The following is a 23217-nucleotide window of genomic DNA, read 5'->3' on the forward strand; positions in this document are numbered from 1 at the left end:
GTTTGGCTTTGTCGCCTGATATTAGTTGGGCGACGAAGGCAACGGATGTGTGGTTGCAGCTTATTTTAGTGCAAGGGAGTAGGCAACAACGCCCCTTTCCCAGTGCGGCCGCAGCTCCGGGCCCCGCCCCTGGAGTTGCGGCCGCTAGGCCCACGGGTGCCTGTTGGCTCTACAACGAGGGCCACTGTCGTTTCTTTGCCACGTGCAAATTCCGACATGAATGCTCCATCTGTGGGGGCGCTCATGCGGCGCTCCGGTGTTTCCGGAGAGGTAAGCAGCCGGTTAAGGCACCTCCTTCCGGCGCAGCGGAGAACGCCGGTGAACGTGCTCGAGATGGGCCCATGGTTAGAGCGGTACCACAGGAGGCGGGAAGCAGAGGTGCTCACTAGCGGGTTTTCGTTTGGGTTCGAGATTCCTTTTGAATATTCTGCGACATTGTCATTGGCTGACAATTTGAAGTCGATCAATGAGAATGTGGGCATTGCGCGGTTAAAATTGGCAAAAGAGGTGGAATTGGGGAGAATGGCAGGTCCATTCAGTGAGCCGCCGTATACGAATCTGCGGGTTTCTCCCCTTGGTTTAGTTCCAAAGAAGGAACGAGGAAAGTTTAGGCTGATTCATCACCTTTCCTTTCCTCGCGGTGGTTCGGTTAACGACGGTATTTCTAGGGCGGAGGCGGCGGTTTCGTATACGTCTTTCGATGTTGCAGTAAGGCTGGTACAGGCGGCTGGACAGGGGGCGTTGTTAGCTAAATCTGATATTGAAGCGGCCTTTCGTTTGTTGCCGGTTCATCCGGAATGTTTTCACCTGTTGGGTTGTTGTTTAGACAAAGGGTTTTACGTGGATATGTGCCTTCCCATGGGTTGTTCAATATCATGCAGTTACTTTGAGATGTTTGCGTCATTTTTAGAATGGGTAGTTCGTTTTGAGTCTGGTTGTGACTCGGTTATTCATTATCTGGATGATTTTCTTTTTGTGGGCCCGGGGGGCTCTGGGTTGTGCAGCACGTTGCTGAGAGTTTTTCGACAGGTGATGTCGCGTTTCGGTGTACCTATTTCTGAAGATAAAACAGAAGGCCCTGTTACTGTTTTGTCATTTTTGGGTATCGAAATAGATAGCGAGCGGATGATTTTTCGCTTGCCCGATGATAAATTGGCAAGGCTAGTGACGCAAGTTGACCAGGTCATGGGGTCGAAAAAAGTGACGTTAAAACAGTTACAATCGTTAATGGGATTGCTGGTGTTTGCTTGTCGTATAATTCCAATGGGTCGTGTTTTTTCTAGGCGTTTGTCTTTAGCCACTAGAGGTATCTCGAAGCCAAATCATTTTATCCGGGTAACTTCTTGTATGAAGAAGGATTTGTTTGTCTGGCATTCCTTTTTGAGTTCGTTTAATGGGAGGTCGGTGTGTCAGGAAGCTGAGTTGTCTAATGTAGACTTGGAATTGTTTACGGATGCAGCCGGAAGTGATGGTTTTGGAGCAATTTTGGGCCGAAGTTGGTGTAGATCCCCTTGGCCCTTGCATTGGAGTGATTTGGGAGTTTTACGTAATTTGACGCTATTGGAATTGTTTCCTATTATAGTGGCAATAGAGTTGTGGGGTAGCGTGAGGGTTAACAAGAGGATTGTATTTTGGACAGACAACATGACGGTGGTGCATGCGGTGAACGGGTTGTCGTCTAGTTCATTGCCGGTGTTAGCTTTATTAAGACGGTTGGTTTTGAAGTGTTTGCGTTTGAATGTGTGGTTTCGTGCGAAACATGTTCCGGGTGTCCGTAATGTGATGGCTGATGCTTTGTCTCGTTCACAGATGTCTCGGTTTCGGGAATTGCACCCGGCAGCTTTGGCAGAAGGGGTGTCCCCCCCCCTTCACTTATGGGCCCTGGTCGAGGACAACTTATGAGGCTGTTGAGGGGTTCGGTGGTACCGGCGACTTGGAAGAGTCATTGCAGAGCGTGGGATCGGTGGTTGGAGATTGCGGGGAATAACTTCCCATCACAGGATGGTTGTCACCTGGACGTCACGTTAGCAAGTTTGGTACAAATACGTCAGGAAGGGGGTAGTGCGGCCACAGCGAGCAAGTTTTTAGCAGGGGTGGCCTTTATGTTAAAATTGTGGGGATGCAGAGATGTTACAAAAGAATTTGTAGTTCGGCAGTCTTTAAAAGGGTGGAAAAAAGAGGCGTGTTCCAGGGACACGAGGCGGCCAGTATCTTTTTCACTTTTGGGTCGGCTTCTAGCCGTTTTATGTTTTGTGTGTCGGGATGAATATGAAGTGTCTTTGTTCGGAGCGGCGTTTTCTTTGGCTTTCTTTGCCGCGTTACGGGTTAGTGAGCTGGTTCCGCACAGTGTAAGTGCAAGCGGTGGTCTTCTCGGATCGGATGTAGTAACGTTGGGAGATTCTCTCAGGGTCTGTGTGCGGAGGTCAAAGACTGATATGGTAGGGAGGGGGGCTTGGTTGTCGATTGGGAGGATTGGGGGGCAGTATTGCCCGGTAAAATGGGTACAGGAATTCGTGTTGGTCCGAGTGCCCGGGTCTCAATTCTTGATCCATCAGGATGGATCCGCAATGTCGCGTTTTCAATTTGAGGCGATTTTTAAGGCCGGTTTGAAGTACCTAGGTTTGCCACCGGGTGAGTTTGGTACACATTCGTTTAGGATAGGGGCGGCAACTGAGGCAGATGCCTTGGGCTTGGATTCAGCGGCTATCATGAGTCTGGGTAGATGGCGTTCTAATAGCTATAAGTCATATGTGCGACCTGATTTGGTTTTAAAGAGTGTGTAAGCTGGAAGTTTTCATAGTAGAAAATGTCTCCCCCTTCCCCCCCCCCCCCCCATCCCTGTTTTCCTTCCTTGTTTTATATGGAGTGTTATGTTAATCCTGCCTGTATCTTCATTTGACCGGAATGTAGCTTAATTTCTTTGTTAGGGTCGCGGCGCCCCCAAGTGTGGATCTTGGGGCATTCGTATGTGCACTGGGCAGCGGTTCGAGCGGGTCGAAGGCCATTAGGTCCGAATTTGGGCCTCTCACAGGCCGACGTCCATTGGAGAGGTGTACGGGGATTACGGTGGGTGCAGTTACTGCCAGAAGTAGTGGCAGTTACAAGGCACACGTATGGACCTGTTGTCCTGATCATACATGCGGGTGGAAATGATATCGGCCAAGTGAAAATGGCTGAGTTATTGTCATTTATACGGACTGATTTGGCGCGTTTTCAGGACCTGTTCGCCCGTTGCGTAGTAGTTTGGTCCGAAATAGTGGCGCGCACGGTGTGGAGAGGAGCGAGGAATATGGCAGCGTTGGAGAGAGTGCGCAGGCTAATCAATGTGCGGGTGTCGCGGTTCATTCGCTCTATAGGGGGGATTGGGTTGCGACACCAATCCCTGGAGGGGGATAATGCTGATCTGCTGGCGCCGGATGGAGTGCATCTGAATGATATCGGGCTTGATATCTTTCTATTGGATCTCTTGGATGGTGCCGAGAGAGGGTTGGCGTTGCTTGGTGGGGGTGGTCGGGGGACTGAGTAGGTTTCTCAGTTCCCCCTTCTTGGCGGAAAGTACGGCAGATGAAGACGGAGGTAGCACCCTACATGCCTGATGGAGACAGGGAGCATCGGCATTTCAGGAGGAGAGAGAGAGAAAAATAAATATATTTATGTCTTCATGCCGATGTTTGTAAATAAGAATAAAGCTGTGGCCACTTCCACATTTCCATAAAGAAGGTGTTGGTGTGTTAATTCAAAGAAGGATGGTTAAGGTCCTGGGCAGGTAAAGTGGATAATGGGTCCTTGCAGTCTTGTAGACACTGAAGCGCCTAGGGAGAGTGTCAGGGACTGCAAGGGGTTAAGAAAGGATGGAACGGTTTAAAATAATGCCCAGGACCAGGATTGGTCAACAAGGGGTAAGAGGGGCGTGGTTAAGAAGATATAAGGCAGGGGTTTGGAGCGGGAAGCCCTCTTACCTTCAAGCTGCAGTGGAAGAAACACCCGCCCTCCCTCCCCTGGTGGTTTTGGTTTTGTTTTTTAAAAGATTTTTCGACGGTTATATTCTTGTTCTGGCGTTTTTTCTGGTTTTTCGTAGATGTCACAGCTGGCGGAAAGTACGGCAGATGAAGACGGAGGTAGCACCCTACATGCCTGATGGAGACAGGGAGCATCGGCATTTCAGGAGGAGAGAGAGAGAAAAATAAATATATTTATGTCTTCATGCCGATGTTTGTAAATAAGAATAAAGCTGTGGCCACTTCCACATTTCCATAAAGAAGGTGTTGGTGTGTTAATTCAAAGAAGGATGGTTAAGGTCCTGGGCAGGTAAAGTGGATAATGGGTCCTTGCAGTCATTCAAAGCCCGTCTAGCTGCAATCTTGCAGCTGGAGGGACCGGGCTCCCCATGTTCTGGTGATTGGTGGGGGGTCTCAGCTGTTGGACCTTCACCAATCCAGCATTTATTACCTATCCAGTTGATAGGTTAAAAATGCAAAAGGCAGGAATACCCCGAGGGGAACCTAGGAAATAGCGACCATTATATAATAAATTTCAACTTGTGTATCAATAGGATGTTTTGTTGATGAGCCACAAAAACTCTGAACTTCAGGAAGGCGAAGTTCTCTGGCAAAAGTAGTAAAACTAAGCCTAAAATGTACATTAAGTATATAAATAATAAAAAGGTTCAAACTGAAAGTGTTGCCCCTTTAAAGAGTAATGATGTAAAAATTGTGGAGGGTAATGAGGAGAAAGCAAATTTATTGAACCTTTTTTTTTTCTCCCCATGTTCACAGATGAAAATAAAATGAAATGTCACCTGTCCTTCCCAGGAAGAGGTGCAGAGCCATCTAAAAAAGATTAAAATAGACAAATCACTGAGTCTAGATGGTAGACACCCTCGTGTTCTGAAGGAATTAAATACAGGGATAAACAGACCATTATTTCTGATAGTTAAAAAATTTAACCGTCATTTACATTTTCTTCAATAAATCAATAGTACAACCGATGATATGAAACTTTGCAATAAATCTTATTACAGAAAAATGTCTCCACTTATCAGTCTCCTCCCCTTCTCCCCCTCCTTTAATCTTTTACTCCAAATGAACTGGTAAAAGCGGTTTTCAGAGAGGCAGAGATGAAGAGGGATGATCAGCTCAGTGGGAGAAGGAGGGAGTGGATACAGAGAGACACAGAGACGCAACTGCTGCTTCTAGTAAGTCTTCTTCTACCTTACCCCCAGTGCTGGATCTACAGCAACACTGCTCTGTACTGCTGTATAATGTCATCCATGTTGCTGCATGTCTTTGTGTATGTAAGAGAGATAAAGGAGTATGATCAGCAAGCGCCTGCCGCCATTTTACAGATATAATAATATTACAAATTACGGGCACTAGATTTCTAAAAATGGGTTATTGATCCAGGGATATTCTGATATTTAAAGTAGGAAAGGAATTTTTTCCCTTAGATGAGGTAAATGGCCATTTTTTTTATTTATTTTTTACCATCCTCTGGATCAATATTGCAGGATTATGGGATGAACTGTATGGATTTATGTATTTTTTCAGCCCTGCAAACTATGTTACTATGTTAAATTTGTCCTCGGTAAAATTTTGCATTGTAAAGTTCCATGCTCTATCGCCCTTTTGAGAACATAGGACATTAAGAGTCAATTCACACGTTGCGTAAATACAGCGTTTTTTCCGCAACGGAATTCGTTGCGGAAAATCTGCAGCATATATAGTAGCAGCAAAGTGGATGAGATAAAACTAATCTCATCCACACGCTGTATAAATACTGAGCGGAAAAGCAACTGAGAAATTCAACTGCAGTTCTGAATTTTATTCCGCAGCGTGTCAATTGTATTTGCGTAAATGCTGCATATTTGTTGCGGATTTTCCCCATTGAATTCAATTGGGAGGTAAATCCCATAGCAGTTGCTGCATTTTCTTGTGGCGGGATTGCAGCGATTCCGCCACAAAAAATGCAACGCTGAATAAAAAAAACCACTATACTTACCTAGGAGTCTTTGTTTCTTCCTCCAAGCCGGCCTCCTGGGATGTTCCGTGTGACCGCCGCAGCAGCCAATCACAGGCTGTAGTGGTGGTCACATGGATGAAACATCACCTGCCTAGATGACGTCAGAGGGCCGGCCTCCTGGGATGACGCTTCATCCCATGTTACTGCGGCTGCAGCCAATCAGAGTCAGAAGCATCATCCCAGGAGGCCGGCCTGCTAGCAGGGCGGTTAATGCAGCAGTTTTCCGCAGTGGACATTCTAGGTGAAAAACTGCACCACAGTTTGGTGCGCTTTTTCATCCTGAATTCCCTGCGGCACATATGGCGGATACGCAGTGTACTTTTACGCAGCGTATCCGCCCCGTTTGAACACGGCCTAATAAAAGTTTTAGTACTTTACAGCTGCACAATAAACAACCTGTGGAATTCAATTAATGCTAAAACATTCTTCAAAAGAACCACATGGGTGAAAAGGAAGTAGATAATACAAAGTACAGAGAGGATTAAGTTACTTGAATTGAAACCACAGGAATTGTGTGGATCCAAAGAGTCTTTCAGGTAAGCAGTAATTCTTTCCATACCAAGATTTTCCCGTATTTTGGATTTGTATTGAGTTTCCATGCATTTTTAGAGAGGCGTTTCTTGCTATGTAATATACTGTGACTGATTTGAAGACATTATGTAACATATATAATTACAGTGGGGTAATCGTATTGACGGTTTTTACCTCCGCAATCTTTGACAATACACAGTGCAGAAAGTATTCCTATGCCTCACCTAAGTATATCGAAATGAAATAACATGCCCATTGTGCCTTGTAAAAGCTAAAATGCTCAGTATAATTTTCACAAGTCCCTTCATATTGGACAGATTTGACCATATTACATTATAGGTAACCTGATGCTTCAAATGAAGCCGGATGTTAAGACAACGTGCAAATTTGTGATAGTAAAAGGAGGATTTAACTAAATTACTTCAATAAATGACTTTGCAAGTGACCTCTACTTCAACAGGATAAGAAGAAAATAGTAGAAATTAGAATCATATGTTGGTTAGAAGTCATCAGAAAAGTAGCAACAGACAATGCCAGGCCAGAAATAGTAGGGGAAATGTACATTTCTATCAGCTTACCACTTGCCACCTACCAAGTGATAATCATTTATGAGAGTGCTTTTCCCCATATTAAAAATTAGATATGCACTTTTTTGCGTTTTACACTATTCATATGGCATATCTGATAGCAGCTATGCCAGTATTTGGAAACCTCCATAGTAGCCACATAATATAGATTGATACCTACTATGGTTAAATTAATTGACTAGTTGATGCCCAAGTAACTTGGAGGTTGACACGTGCACGTTAAAAGCCTAACATACTCTGCGTCCAGCTATGATACAATGCCAGACAACAGCAGAGGAGGGCACTGCCATGTGTTCACTCTAGAAGGGAATTTAAGGCGGTTCATAAGTGACGCCAAGCTCCTACAAATAGTAACTCGATCCCTTTTCTTTATTATTTCCTTGCTTCAGTACAAATGCCACAGGATATTTTTTATTATTCAGAGTAGATTTTTTTTCTAAATATCATTTGTCATTTTTGCATTCCCCTGTCTCGGGACTGACCAAATTGTATCCTCAAAAGTCATGGAAAGGTCAAAATGACTGTGTACTCAAAAACATTCTTCAGGCCTTTATGAAGTTTTCGTAGAATAATAACCTGAAAGGACTGGTTTGGACAACCTGAACCTGTTCTGCAAAAATTACTTGTTGGTTTTCACTTAGATTTTCCATAAACAAATATCTTTAACAAATATAATTTTGTAACAATTTTACAGAAAAGGACATCCCAGTACAAGCCATAAATGTTTGATTTGTGAGGTCCAACCACAAATTTGAACCCAAAAATGGTTTTGTATACAGCTCAATGAGCACATTGTCGGATCCCTGTCAGACATATCCTACAAAATCTGTCATGGATACCTTAGATAATTAAAAATAGGTGTTTTGGAGGGACAGTGCTGCATATATACGGCGGGTGCTCCAGAATGCAGTATTAAGGTGACATTTTGCTAGTTGAAGGGCATCATTACTCACTGGGGCAGCATTGACTATCCTTACCATTCTTGTTTGTTGGCTCTGAAGGTTTGGGTGTGTGAGAGCTTCTTTAGTGGTGGACATAGAAGAGAAGGCTCCATAGGAAAAGATCGAAATTGGCCCCCAATTATGATGCCTGGTTTTGACACCCAGGACAGAAATGTCTAGAGTTTGTTTTCCCTCTGTTCCCTTTCCATGACCCTTTGGTCAATTCCTCACACGCCTGTTTGCTAACAATGCAGTTCCTCTTTAGAGACCGGGGTCCTGCACAAGTGCTTGCCACCCAGTAGCAATGGGGATGGTACTAACTAGGGCTGGGTCCCCTATATCCAAGGGCGCCATAGCAGCCAGATGGTCTGCCTCCATGTTATGTACACCTTTGGCTCCATTGAATAATGAAGAATCAAACAGAAATCTCTGAAAATAATGAGCCCTGGTACTTATGATTAGTTTTGGGTCTCAGTGCTTAAATGCAATGCAATAGTTCGACTTGCTTGTCACTTGACTTAACGTTCCACAATGTATTTTCCGCATAACAGCAGGTACAACAACTACATTATCTTACTATAATGGAGATACAGATAAATAACGCATTCAGTAATGTATTGTGCATAAGAGTGAAGTTAAATAAGAAATTCAGCCTCGTTTCCTCTACCTACATTATATAAATAGGTTTATAAATCAATAAACACTATTATAAATGTCAAGTCCTGTTCTATGTTTACCAATTGACAAGATATCTTCCCGTACGACTACAACATACTGTTAATCCAAAATGAAGCAAGAAATTGAAATGTCACACAATGCAGTTCTAACATTTGGATTCAAATGTTAATATTTTCTGTTTGAGAAGATGAGTCATTTATGAAACTGTAGTTCTAACTATTGTGACCTTACAAACTAAAATAAAAATGCTTAATGTGGATGTCCAGCTTTGGGGAAAATTATGAACGTTGCCCTGATTACACAAGGCAGTGATCGGGAACGAATGTTCATATGAACGCTCGTTTGCCCGATCATTGGCCCGTGTAATAGGGTCTTAAGTGTTACTACAGCTATCTACACCTTTAGTAGTAGTAGATTGCCAATGATACACATACAGGAGTACAAGGACATTTTCAAATCCGCCACTATTGCGCTGTGTATCCATCAGAGTATAAGTAACAAGATAATGGCAGTCAAAGAGATGACATAAATTGCAGCCTGTATTGTGTTAATGGATTTGCAGGGCAATATAATGGAAGGTGAACCTATACATATAGCAACATTTTAAAGTGAAGTGAATGGTCTATGTAGAGGTTTTAGTCAACGGCACCATTGCTATATTTATTATCAGGCCAGTTCATTTATTTTTGCTATTTGTAAATGTAATACCTCCATTGGGTGCTCTTCTATGACAGCCAGAAGGCAGACATAGAAGCATCATTAGGAGATGCCTAATGAAATTTTCCTAATTTCTGCTCCATCAAAATGCAGAAATAATGTTATAGCCTCTGACAGTATGTTTACTTCTATTTATAGACGTAAAAAATATACAGGCACCCATGTGTTATAGAGTACGTCAGGTTATTTTTAAGTTAGGGTAGCTATATAATGCACTTTTGAAGCTGAACAAGTGGCACCAATGAGCCTAAAAAATGTCTAGAAGTGCCATTAGTGGCAATAAGGGGTCCAGAAGAAGTATCTCCCTGACTGTTGTTGTATAGTAGTATTTGACCCCTCTGCTGAATGGCTGAGGCAGCTCACAGTTGGGAGTACGTGCGTGATAATCTATTTTCCAGCCCCATGACTGCCACTCCAGGGGGCTATTTGGGTGCCCTAATATAAAGGGGCTTGGTCTATTGAACATACAGGAGGGTCTCTATTTGTTACCACTCATTAATCATTGCTTTCTCATAGAGAGTTGGCAATGGTGCCAGGGCACAGAATGACTCAAAGGTCAAAAATGTCTATATTTGTCCTTCCAGTCCGGATTCTAATTTGAGGTTTTCTCTTAGTACACCAAATAGTTGCTCATCGGGTCATATAAAGAAAAAACAATAACAAACTTTTAAGCTTTGAGGAGGGATTAAAGTTATTGGAGTGGCAGAACCTGAACCCCCACCTGCTTCATTAAATCTCCTGTAATAAAGTATTTCCCCTTAGTTCATGGACCTGTCATCCATATTACTTTAGAACAAAGGGATTGGTTACATGATCAATGGGCCTGATCCTTTCAAGGGTTATCTCATAGACAATCCCTTCTATAAAAACACCCACCAGATTATCAGCTATAATAATATTAATAATACATGGCCAGGCTAAGAGCCACCAGAGTAGTAGCCGCTATTAATCTGTGACTTCAAGCGCTGGCTCATAAATAGGATCTCGAATGGGGAAACATGTCCATATGCTTTAATGTCCATGTGCCCAATTAGGGTGTACGGACAGGGGATTAAATCACCAAACACATAGGCACAGTTATGCTCTTCTACACTCGGGCAAAGATTCAGATGCTGCCCTGTATCTAAATACCCTGTCTAAAGCATAGTGGCTTGTAGGTAACCCCCTGGCATGCAGCACCTGAGGGCACATGCTCCATCAGCTCTCCTCAGTTTCGCCTCGAACCTAACAGTATATTTGGAATAGAGGATTTGAGACCTTATGTACTCTAATATCACACACATATATATATATATATATATATATATATATATATATATATACACATACACACACACACACACACACACACACACACACACGTATTACAAATCAGTCCATGACAGAAGAATTTTGGGACCGAAGATAAAGCCAATGTGTTTGTTGAAATAGTCAGCAGTTTGCAGCTGGCCTTTAGAGTTTCATACACGGAGGCCCCTTTAAATATAATTATATTAAATAAAAATGTACTGAATGTTTCCTTCTGTTCTTTTGTTAACAAGGAGTAACACAGTGAAACACTTTTTACAAAGGGTCGAGTTTCCACAAAGAATAAAGTGCCTAGGCACAGAGTCCCAATTTCCCAACCACCATAGGAATGGTATCGGTTAAAATGTAACTTTTATTAATGTATCAAATGGAGACAAACAACAAACAAGCAAGAGTTAAAATTGTTTTCAAAGGACGGCCAGTGTGTGTCACAGAGGATAGAACAAATGTATGCAGCACATCGCTGTGCACTGTGTGAGAAACTGATTCGGCAGCTGCAGACTGCCGTAACAAGAATACAGTCCCACACTAGTAGAGGGGATCACTGGACCGTCGGTGAATATTAAAATGGCGATAGCCCCCCCACAAAGCACCAGCTCGGCAATGATCCACGATACAGAATGGAAGTAGTATTTGGCATGCCGAGTCTAACAGATGTATCACCTTACAGAAATGAAATGTGTGACTGATAGGAAGTTTTGTGGTTCTAAAAATAACTCATGAATTGGTTAATATCCATCATATCCTGCCCAGGTGATAATAATTCTGCAAATCTCAGTTCAACATTATGTCATAAAGACATTATTAATATGAAGGCAGAACCATAAGTTTATATCAGGACAAAAGCGGAGTTAAAACACAGGTCTGATCTGCAATGTTTCCAAATAGCAAAGGAGTAAGAAGCAGGAAAACAATATTTTAGAATTATATTCAAAGCAATGGTGAATATATAAAGCTGCCCCTGCTGCTTAGAGTCGGTTCAATCACACTAGTCATACTTATACCTTCATGGCCATGAAGGGGGGTAGTGATGTTCAGCATTATCACACCAAAATTGAAAAAAAACAAATCTTTGGATTTTGTGCTGCAATTGTGGGGGTTTATTTTAATTAGAGATGGTCGAAGGAATTCTTCATATAACTGTATCTGTAGAATATAAGGGTATGTTCACACGTAGTGAGCAAAAACGTCTGAAAATACTGAGCTGATTTCAGGTAAAAACAGCTCCTGATTTTCAGACGTTTTTGTAGGAACTCGCGTTTTTCGCACCGTTTTTTACGGCCGTTTTTGGAGCTGTTTTTCAATGGAGTCAATGAAAAACGCCTCCAAAAACGTCCCAAGAAGTGTACTTCTTTTGACGAGCCATCATTTTACGCTCCGTATTTTGACAGCGACGGGTAAAATAAGGCTGGGTTCACACACCCTATTTAAGGACGTAATTCGGTCGTTTTAACCTCGAATTACATCCGAAAATACGGCTCCAATGCGCTGGCAAACATCTGCCCATTCATTTGAATGGGCTTTACGATGTTCTGTGCCGACGGTCATTTTTTTTTTAAGCGCCGCTGTCAAAAGACGGCGCGTAAAAAAGATGCCCGCGTCAAAGAAGTGTCTGTCACTTCTTGGGATGTAATTGGAGTCGTTTTCCATTGGCACCATAGAAAAACTAATTGCTGCTCTTCTGTTACAGGTTTCCCCATTGAATTCAATGGGGTGCTTAAACACGCAACAAAGTAGTGTGTGTTGCGACATTTCCGCCTCAAAAATCACAAGTAAGAAAAAAGTTAGACTTACCCAGAGTTTCCTGCTTCTTCTCCAGACCTGACTCCTTGGATGACGTTGCAGGACATGTGACTGCTGCAGCCAATCACAGGCTGCAGCGGTCACATGTCCTGCAACGTCATCCCAGGAGGCCGAACCACGCACAGAAGAGAGCGAGACGGTAAGTATGAAAGTTGTTTGTTTTTTTTTACGCCGCAGCTTTCCGCAACAGAAATTCCGCCCGAATAAACGCATGCAGATTTTCGGACGCCATTCCCTGCAGTGTTCAGGGTGGATACGCTGTGCAGCTTGAAGCAGTGTATCCGCCCTGAATACGCTGTGTGTGTTCCTACCGTAAGACTCATAGGACACATTCAGACATGGCGCAATTGCTGTGGAATTCCGCTGCGGACAGTCCGCAGTGGAAATCCTTGGCAGACAGTTTTTCCATTGGTTTCCACAGCTTTTAAGTTCTCTTCGTGCAGACGTTGCTGAAAACTTTGTTGCGGACCATAGGCTGTGGTGCGGAATTTTCCCTCCGCAGCAGGCACTGTCTGTTGCGGAGAAGAAGCGGAATTTTACTGCGTATTTCAGCCTTTGCAATGCAAAAACTGAAATCTGTGGCAAGTCCGCTGTGTTTTCTGCAACGTCTGAATTACCTGTCAAATATACAAATGTTGGTGGAGATTCGTCGCGTAATTACCCCAAATCCGCACCAATATTTGCAGCCGAAAAATTCCGCCACATCTGAACGTGCCCATAGGATAACAGACAAAGAGGTCCGGGGACGAGTCTTCTTGTGTTATTTTACAATGACTCTACCTTGAAAGTGTCCAATGCAAAACCCCAATTGATTACTAGTTATTGTGCTAAATAACACACTATTGTTCTATCTGTATAGACCTGAAGAATAAATTCTAACAGCTGCCAAAGGAAATATTGGGAAATCCCTCAGTTGCTTACTTATAACCCATCATGGATAATGTCCATGATATTGTATAATTTGTTTTCTTTTCCTATTGTTCTGCCATAGCTTTCTTCTTTCATTACACAAACTACGCACATAGAGAAGATTTGTGTTGCTTTTGTTTCTATTATCACAATCTTTTCTGGTTGTGTCTTATAATTATAATGCAATAGGAAAATCTTCCAAAGTATACGCCAATGTGCCCATAGAAGATCCAAAATTTACTATAAGGGTATGTGCACACACACTAATTACGTCCGTAATTGACGGACGTATTTCGGCCGCAAGTACCGGACCGAACACAGTGCAGGGAGCCGGGCTCCTAGCATCATACTTATGTACGATGCTAGGAGTCCCTGCCTCGCTGCAGGACAACTGCCCCGTACTGTAATCATGTTTTCAGTACGGGACAGTTGTCCTGCAGCGAGGCAGGGACTCCTAGCATCGAACATAACTATGATGCTAGGAGCCCGGCTCCCTGCACTGTGTTCGGTCCGGGACTTGCGGCCGAAATACGTCCGTCAATTACGGACGTAATTAGTGTGTGTGCACATACCCTAAGGGCATGACCACACATGGCGGAATTCCTCCGCAACTGTCCGCATCGATGCCGCACAGAATCTGCGTTGCAGATTCTGCAGCGGATCTGCACAAAATGTGCAGTACATTGATGCGGACTAGCTGCTGCAGACTGCGGGAAAAGTGCTTCCCTTCTCCCTATCAGTGCAGGATAGAGAGAAGGGACAGCACTTTCCCTAGTGAAAGGAAACGATTTTCATACTTACCGGCCGTTGTCTTGGTGACGCGTCCCTCTTTCGGCATCCAGCCCGACCTCCCTGGATGACGCGCCAGTCCATGTGACCGCTGCAGCCTGTGCTTTGCCTGTGATTGGCTGCAGCCGTCACTTACACTGAAACGTCATCCTGGGAGGCCGGACTGGAGACAGACGCAGGGAGTTCTCGGTAAGTATGAACTTATATGTTTTTTTACAGATACATGTATATTGGGATCGGTAGTCACTGTCCCGGGTGCAGAAACAGTTACTGCCGATCGCTTAACTCTTTCAGCACCCTGGACAGTGACTATTTACAGACGTCTCCTAGCAACGCTCCCGTCATTACGGGAGCCCCATTGACTTCCTCAGTCTGGCTGTAGACCTAGAAATACATAGGTCCAGCCAGAATGAAGAAATGTCAAGTTAAAAAAGCAAGACGTATCCGCAGCACACATGACATGTGCATGACAGCTGCGGACTTCATTGCGGAACTTTGAATCTCCATTGAAGTCAATGGAGAAATTCCGCCATGAGTCCGCCACTGCTCCGCAACAGACAGAGCATGCTGCGGACACCAAATTCCGCTCCGCAGCCTATGCTCCGCAGCGGAATTGTACGCATCGTGTAAACGAACACTGCTAATTTAAAGTGAAAGTCAATGGAGAAACGGCTCCGCTGCGGATTAACGCTGCGGAGTGTCCGCAGCGGAATTTAAGTGGAATTCCGCCATGTGTGAACCCGCCCTAAGAGTGTCCTTTTGGTATACGTTTTGTCGGTAAGGGTATGTTCACACGACAGCGTCTGTAACGGCTGAAATTACGGGGATGTTTTCAGGAGGAAACATCCCCGTAATTTCAGCCGTAACGGCATGTGCAGGCGCTTGAACGCCGCGTCAGTTACGGACGTAATTGGCGCTGCTAATCATTGGAGTCAATGAATAACGGCTCCAATTATGCCCAAAGAAGTGACAGGTCACTTCTTTGATGCGGGCATCTATTTACGCGCCGTCATTTGACAAATATACGCCTCGTGTGAACAGACAAACGTCAGCCCATTGCATTCAATGGGCAGATGTTTGTCAACGCTATCGAGGCGCTTTATTCGGACGTAATTCGGGGCAAAAACGCCCGAATTACGTCCGTAATTAGTGCGTGTGAACATACCCTAAACCGTGCGACACTACGGCCTCAATTGTATAGAAAAGCAAAGTCAACTCCACTTTTTGTAGTAATACTGTCCGCAAAATCTGCTACGTATATATATATTTTAATGGGAGTCCATGGCAGACGCATCAACTATATAGGCATACAGTTGCATATATCTGGGGCGTACATTCAGCAGACCCTTTCTAATGGTCCCTCCAAACATAATTGCCGAACATGCGGTACAGAAAATTTTCTTTTTTATAACAATTTTTGCCCTGGCTGAGATTACAGTCTGATTTATGTATCATAAGTACAGTATACACACACACACACACACACACACACACACACACGGTAGGTTTAGTCTTCTGGGAAGACAATCAACCTGCAAGTATATTCAGGATTTATGCAGGTTGTACTTTAGTGGGAAATTGATACATAGCCTCAGTGCAGCAGCAGCATCAGTAATACAGCCCCAATACCCGGACCTCCAGGTGTTGCGGGAGTTATAACGTGTTTGTATAATGGCTGTTTGAAAGCAGCCTCAATATCCTAACTGTGAAGGAAATGGGTAGCATTAGAATGTACAGATGTATCAGAGATGAGTTTATTACCTGTTATCAGTAGTTTGCCATAAGACTGCATGTAAATGTACAGAATTACAGTAGCTCCACTTTATTAAAGAGGCCTATATTGTACATAATGTGATCGGCGCTGTAATTTAGATTACAGTAGTGTTTTTTATTTCGAAAAACGATCATTTTTGACGGAGTTATTAACAATTTTAGCTTTATGCTAATACGTTTCTTAATGCCCAACTGGGCGTGTTTTACTTTTTGACCAAGAGGGCGTTGTGGAGAGAAGTGTATGACGCTGACCAATCAGTGACCAATCAGCGTCATACACTTCTCTCCATTCATTTACACAGCACATAGTGATCTTACTAGATCACTATGTGCAGCCACATATACACACATTAACGTTACTCAAGTGTCCTGACAGTGAATAGACATCACTGTCAACCAGGACGCGATGTCTATTCAGAATCCTGACACTTTGGTAACGTTTGTGTGTGATTTACAGCACAGCACATAAGATCATGCTGGGCTGTCATTTACAGCGTAATCTCGCGAGACTACGCTTGCTGTGCTGTAAATCAACCACAAACATTAGCAAAGTGTCAGGATTCTGAATAGACATCACGTCCTGGTTGGTAGTGATGTCTATTCACTGTCAGGAAACTTGAGTAACGTTACTGTGTGTGTGTGTGTGTGTGTATGTGGCTGCACATAGTGATCTAGCTATGTGCTGTGTAAATGAATGGGGAGACGTGTATGACGCTGAATGGTCACTGATTGGTCAGCCTCATACACTTCTCTCCACAACGCCCATTTGGTCAAAAAGTAAAACACGCCCAGTTGGGCATTAAGAAACTCATTAGCATAAAGCTAACATAGGTCATAACTCCGTCAAAAATTATCGTTTTTCTAAATAAAAAAACACCGCTGTTATCTACATTACAGCGCCGATCACATTATGTACAATATAGGGCACTTATAATGTGGTGACAGAGCCTCTTTAAGTCAACTCATTGCACAAGAAAAAAAGTTGAAATGACAAATTCAGCACTACTACATCAACATCAATATTAATTCAGCTGTTTAAAATGTTTTGGCGTGTTAAAAATAATTTTTTTGGGCATTAGACAGTCTCTGAGTTTATGTGCATATATTGTACTTGGGAGCTTCAGTGACACCTTGAAGACAATTGTAATATACCTTCATGGTCTGAAAGCATTGTAAACAGGCAGGTAAGAGATGGTTAATATTTTCAGGTCGTACTTGTGCTTCCATATTGACATCCAATAAAAAAATGTTAAGACATAATTTGACTGGAAGATTTCCATTAGAAATATTGGATTTGGGAAGAATTCGAGCAGTTCTGACCTGATACTAGTCGGCATAATGAAATATTAAATTTATTCTGGGCATCGGATTGATTTACATCGAGAAGCCTTTCAATGGAAATTATGCGCTGAATGAACATGTAACAAAGCCACCGGAGAGTTGAAAGTGTGTATATAAGTGAGACGCTGAGCCTGGTTTAGCGGGAGGTTGTAGATTGTATGTATTAAAACAGACTCACTGAGCTGTATAATTCTCCGCAGCAAAGTCACAGATTTACATGATATTAGGTGCAAGTTCCAAGTTAAACAAATGTGTATTTTTAATGTACCTAAAAGTGCAGAGTCCCTTTTCCATGCATTTTCACATATTCAAGAGTAACAGAGCTGAATTTGTCAATGAACTTACTCTTGTGCGTACCACCAGAATCTTTTCTGCATGTAAATTCACCTGAAGTGCAGGTTTTAAAATCCGCCGCATGTCAATTTATCTTGCATTTCCGTCTCAGAATTGTATTTGACAAGTTTATAAGAAAAATGCACCAAAATCCACAGCATAAAATCTGCACCTGTTTCCGCATCAAAATGTTGAATCTGCATCTAAAATACACCTAAGGCTGAGTTCACACGGTGCTGATTTGTTGCAGATTTTCATTGCGGATTTTACCTTTTGCAATGCAAAAGGATGAGATCTGGTTCAAATCTGCAACAAAATCTGCAACAAATCTGCAACGTGTGAACTCAGCCTAAATATTAAGTGTGGATTTTTCCTGCCTTTATCTGCGTCAACATTTTGACATTAATATTACGGTCCAAATTCAAAGTTCTACTGAACCACACGGAATCAACCCTATGTAATCTACGTTCAGTTTGGTAGAACAACAGGGAGTCCGGGTGTTGTGACTGTAATCATGACACTAAAATATGGCTCAACCACGTGAAAACCACACATAACACATTGCGATAAATAACCATCCACTCTTCTATAGTGATAAACTCAGCTCTGCTACATATTCAGACATAAAATATACAATTCTATTTATAGATATATATCACTATGTGTGGGTGTAAGTGCATTATCCTGTTGCTATAAGTTGTTCTCCATTTCTCAGATGAATTCCCCTGGGATCTTCTTTCTTTTTTATTACATATACATAAAGTTTGAATAGTAGCAGATGCTCATGTTTAATATCACACGTCCCACCATCCCACTTCTGTTGGTGGAAACTTAAATGAGCAACTTTCTTGTTACTTTTAGTAAGATTTATTTATGGGTCATGAGATTTAGAGACAATAAACCATCCATAGGACAACATCACAACGTCTCCACGGTGTCATACAAAACTGCCCATCACCGGACATCATCTCACCTGTGCTACCATATACAAATGATCCTCTAAACCCATGTATATTTGCTGAGCTGCAATGACGACAGAAACCGGTTAAACTTTACTTTAAGCAATAGAATTGTTCACTATATGTAGCAGAGCCGAATTTGTTATTCATCAGTTTCTTGGCAACCGGTGATAACTTTCTCCCGGAGTTAAGATAATTCAATAGATTTACCTGCAGTCCTGTGTAAACCCATAGATAACACATTCTTGTATCTTAATGAGTTGCGCCAATCTCAGATCTGCTACATATATATGTAGTATTGTTAGATATTAGTTATAAAGAGTACCTGACCCCTATGTACCCATCATCCCGGCTCTGCTATGCCTAGTGACATGATATATAGCACATCCAAGTTGTCTCACCTCTCCAGGCAGGTGTGGGGCAGAGCTGCTAATCCTTTACACATTTTGGCTTCTGTAGTCTGGGTCTGGTCCTTGAGAAGTAATTCGGGAGCACTTGTCCTTTCTTAACAGTATCTGCCTGGTCTTTGTTTTTGGAAGGCGGCTGTTTCTGGTCTTCTGCTTCTCTTTTGAAGTCTTCAGTCCAATCTGCCTCTGGCTGTCTGATAAAGCTGTCTTTAGCTTTGACAGAAGCGCTCTCTCTAGTTCTCTCACTCTGAAGCAGTCTCTTATTAGCAGAAGTATATAGAGGTTTAACCCTGGATGAGAGCCAGCCCCTCATCCAATGACATTCTCCCTACACCACAAGCTGCACAGCAGTAAGATCATTGCGTCCTCAGAGTTGGGGGATTCAGACCCTGGTTGAGAAGAGAATTTAGAGGGATCCTTCAAAAAGTACATTCCTAACTATTCCTAACATTGAATATTTAAGGTTTTGAACATTTATACAAAACATATAGTAGTATATTGTATATAAAAGTAATATATTCTTCATTATATATAAAGTTGATTATTTTCTATGTACGTATGGACCTGAGTATTTTGGATAATATTATTAATAATAATATTTTAGACTGACATGACACCAACATTTTCTACAGTATTTTACAACTACAGAGCTGACTTTGCCATTTATAAAGAGGTTAAAGAGGTTTTCCCATATCACACTTTTATAGCGGGTCCATTAACGCCCTCGCCAATCTCAAGAATGGGTTGTCCCGTCACTATACCGCAAATGCGCGACTACCGCACCATGCAAATGGCAAAGCTTCTACATGCGGCATCTGATGCAACATGCCAAAACTTTTTATCTGTTGGATTCCATCAAAGGCACACATTTAGGCAAAATTCACACGTACGTGTGCGTTTTGTGCGTGCAAAAAACGCAGCATTTTTTGCGCGTTGCTGTTCCGTGTGTCATAAGTGTTTGGTGCGTGGCTGCATGATTTTTGCGCATATGGCATCGTTATGGAGGAAGTGCTTTTATTTTTCCCTTAATTTCTTGAACAACTCATGCGTGAATCACGCGCAGCACACGGAAGTGCGTTTGTGTGCCGCGCGTGATTTTCACGCACCCATTGACTTGAATGGGTGCGTGATGCGCGAAAACCGCTCAAGTATAGGACATGTCGTGAGTTTTACGCAGCGGACACACGCTGCGTGAAAATCATGGACTGTCTGAACCGCCCCATTGAGTTACATAGGTCAGTGAGACGGAAAACCCATTTAACTGTTTGTAGCTCATGATAACGCAAAGAGTTAATGTAACAGTAGGTTTACCTGCAGTCCTAAACAACAGATAATAGATTGTGATGTCACAATGACTTGTGCCAAATGACAAACTCAGCTTTGATACTTCTGGCAAACTCAGCTCTGCTGCAACTGTACAAAAAAGAGACACTTTATCAAACTAACTGATTATAAGCAACAAAATCCAAAAGAGACGTGGAGATTCTGAACTTGTATTAAAATAGCTTCTTTATTGTTCCTTAATTCTTAAAACATTAACTCATGTCACAATAAAAGTCCATGAGTAAAATGTTCTCTGCCGCTTACGCGTTTCAAACACAACGGTCTTTGGTCACAGCATGGATTGAATTCACACACATTTGTTTTAAAAACATTTTAATCCTGTTCTGTAAGAATTAAGGAACAATAAAGAAGCTATTTTAATACAAGTGCTGGATCTCCACGTTCCTTTTGGTTCTTATGGACTTACTGCTAGCCAGCAGGCATCCGTACATTTGTAGATACAGATTGGGATAATAATAACTAGATGTCAGAAGCGGTGAGCCTATTTTATTTTTTTCTAAGCAATAAAACAATGGATCGTGCCCGTTAGAGCTTAAAATAAAAAAAATAAAAAACACCCTCCAAGTGTCCCTTTTTATGGAGTGACAGTCTCTTTTTTGACGTGAAAGTTCCAGACCCTCATTGCTCTGAAAAGGTCCTGTTCTTTGCAGCTGATTAGCAAATTTGCATCAATATATTTACTATATTGATATATGAGATTATAAAATAAGTTGTTTTTTTCAGAAACAGCGCCACCCTTGTTTATGGGCCACATCAGGTATTGCAGCTCACCTGTATATCCTTGAATGGGAAGAAGCTACAAAACCAGACTCAGCCCATGGTTAAACGTGGCACTGTTTCTGAAAAAAATCATATACAACCCCTTTAACCCTATATATTAAAACTACATCAGCATGTTGTTTACTCCTTATAAAAGAAAATATATTCTACATATTTTAAACTATACCAATTATTCAGTGTAAATCCAATAGTTAAGGAGCATGAAAAATATCACAACTAAACTCACGAAGAGTCTAATTACACATATACTTCTGACAATACTTATATATGATATCTTTATATTGTTTGTAACATAATGTTCAACCTGGTCAGCAGAGGATGAACTTTTATTTTTGTTGATGTTGTTGGTTTTTATTATATCCTCACCTATTTTGTCTTTCCCTCTCTAACCCTTGCAATAATTATTCACCCATGTCTTCCCTTCCTTTACCCAAAATTTAAAATAAAGAATCTACAAAAAAATTAAAAATAACACAACTTAAAGGTTCAGATCCCAAAAATTGCTACCCCTCATGTTCTGAAGTTTGTGCCATTACCCTGAATTACGGAAACATATCAACAATTATCTAGTAAGCCAATTCAATCTATCTAGTAAGTGAAATGTTAGTACATCAGCCCTATAGTTAATGGAATATACTTATACATACCTTGACGCACTACTTTTCTCTGTTGCCAAAGACCCCTTGGATTAATATCCTATTTATTAATATAGTGATTGATAGAAATAGTTGTCATTCGTGATTGTTACGGATGTAGCCATCTTTATCTTGACTATGATAACTTGATGCAGCGCGCACAACATAAGCCATTGAAAAGTAATTGAAAAAGTCAAGATTAAGGATCTAGCCACTGTGTATTTAATGCGTTAAAAGTCAAGATAAAAACGGCGACATCTGTATGTAATATTTGTAGATATGACCTTGACATCATTGTATGAAGTGTGTTGTGGCAACATATCCTAAATATTCATTAAAACACAATATAAATATGAGTAAAATATTATTTACAGCACAATATTCATGTATTAACATGACATTAACGCACAGAAGCAGAGTTTCAAGCTTTGTCAAAAAAGGATACAAATGTTACATTAAAGGGGCTTTTACACCGGCCGACAATAGGCCGGTGCAGCGAGCGTCGATCAACGAGACATTGTTGATCGGTGCTCGTTTGCTCCTCTCACACGGGGCTCTTGACGGGGACAAGCGGTCATTACTCATCTCTCCAGCTCCTACACTGTCCGTAGCAGCGACATGCCCCCTTGCCAGTTCGGCAGACAAAGTACAAAACTGATCTCTCGCAAGAGCTGAAGAGAGGAGAGCGCGCATGCGCACTCTCCTCTCCACAGCTCTTAGGCTGGGTTCACACGAGCATGTTACGTCCGTAAAGGACGGAACGTATTTCAGCCGCAAGTCCCGGACCGAACACAGTGCAGGGAGCCGGGCTCCTAGCATCATAGTTATGTACGACGCTAGGAGTCCCTGCCTCTACGTGGAACTACTGTCCCGTACTGACAACATGATTACAGTACGGGACAGTTGTCCTGCAGCGAGGCAGGGACTCCTAGCGTCGTACATAACTATGATCTTAGGAGCCCGGCTCCCTGCAGTGTGTTCGGTCCGGGATTTGCGGCTGAAATACGTTCCGTCCTTTACAGACCGAACATGCTCGTGTGAACCCAGCCTTACACTGTCCGTAGCAGTGACACGCCCCCTTGCCATTTCGGCAGAAGACTGATCTAGAAAGGTGGAGAGTGAGAGCGTTATCTATAGAAATCAGGCACGATTTTGGCGGATTTTCAGCACATTTTACGTGCCAAAAAATTGAGCTGACGCTTCTTTTTTTTATGCAATGAACGCGTCATGTGCACTAATGGCGCGCTATACCATTGATGTCAATGGGAAGCTTAAACCAAACATTTTTGACGCGTTTTTCCAGCGTGAAAAATGCATGCCGTGTGAACAGGGCCTTACAGTACAAACAAAAGCACCAAATGCCC

The 23217-nt window shown here is 42.4% G+C and overlaps 1 protein-coding gene across 1 annotated transcript in view; it reads right to left on the bottom strand.

Moving 5' to 3' along the window:
* Window positions 1–19358, bottom strand: part of RGS5 (regulator of G protein signaling 5) — a 116661-nt gene extending 97303 nt beyond the window's left edge. Inside the window, exon 1 of the mRNA XM_075833330.1 lies at window positions 19089–19358. Within this exon, the coding sequence (XP_075689445.1) occupies window positions 19089–19132 (44 nt within the window). The 5' untranslated portion in view covers window positions 19133–19358. The remainder of the gene's footprint in view (window positions 1–19088) is intronic.
* Window positions 19359–23217: the final 3859 nt, after the last annotated feature.

This window comes from Rhinoderma darwinii, chromosome 7, assembly GCF_050947455.1.
Source record: "Rhinoderma darwinii isolate aRhiDar2 chromosome 7, aRhiDar2.hap1, whole genome shotgun sequence".
Lineage (NCBI taxonomy): Eukaryota > Metazoa > Chordata > Amphibia > Anura > Rhinodermatidae > Rhinoderma > Rhinoderma darwinii.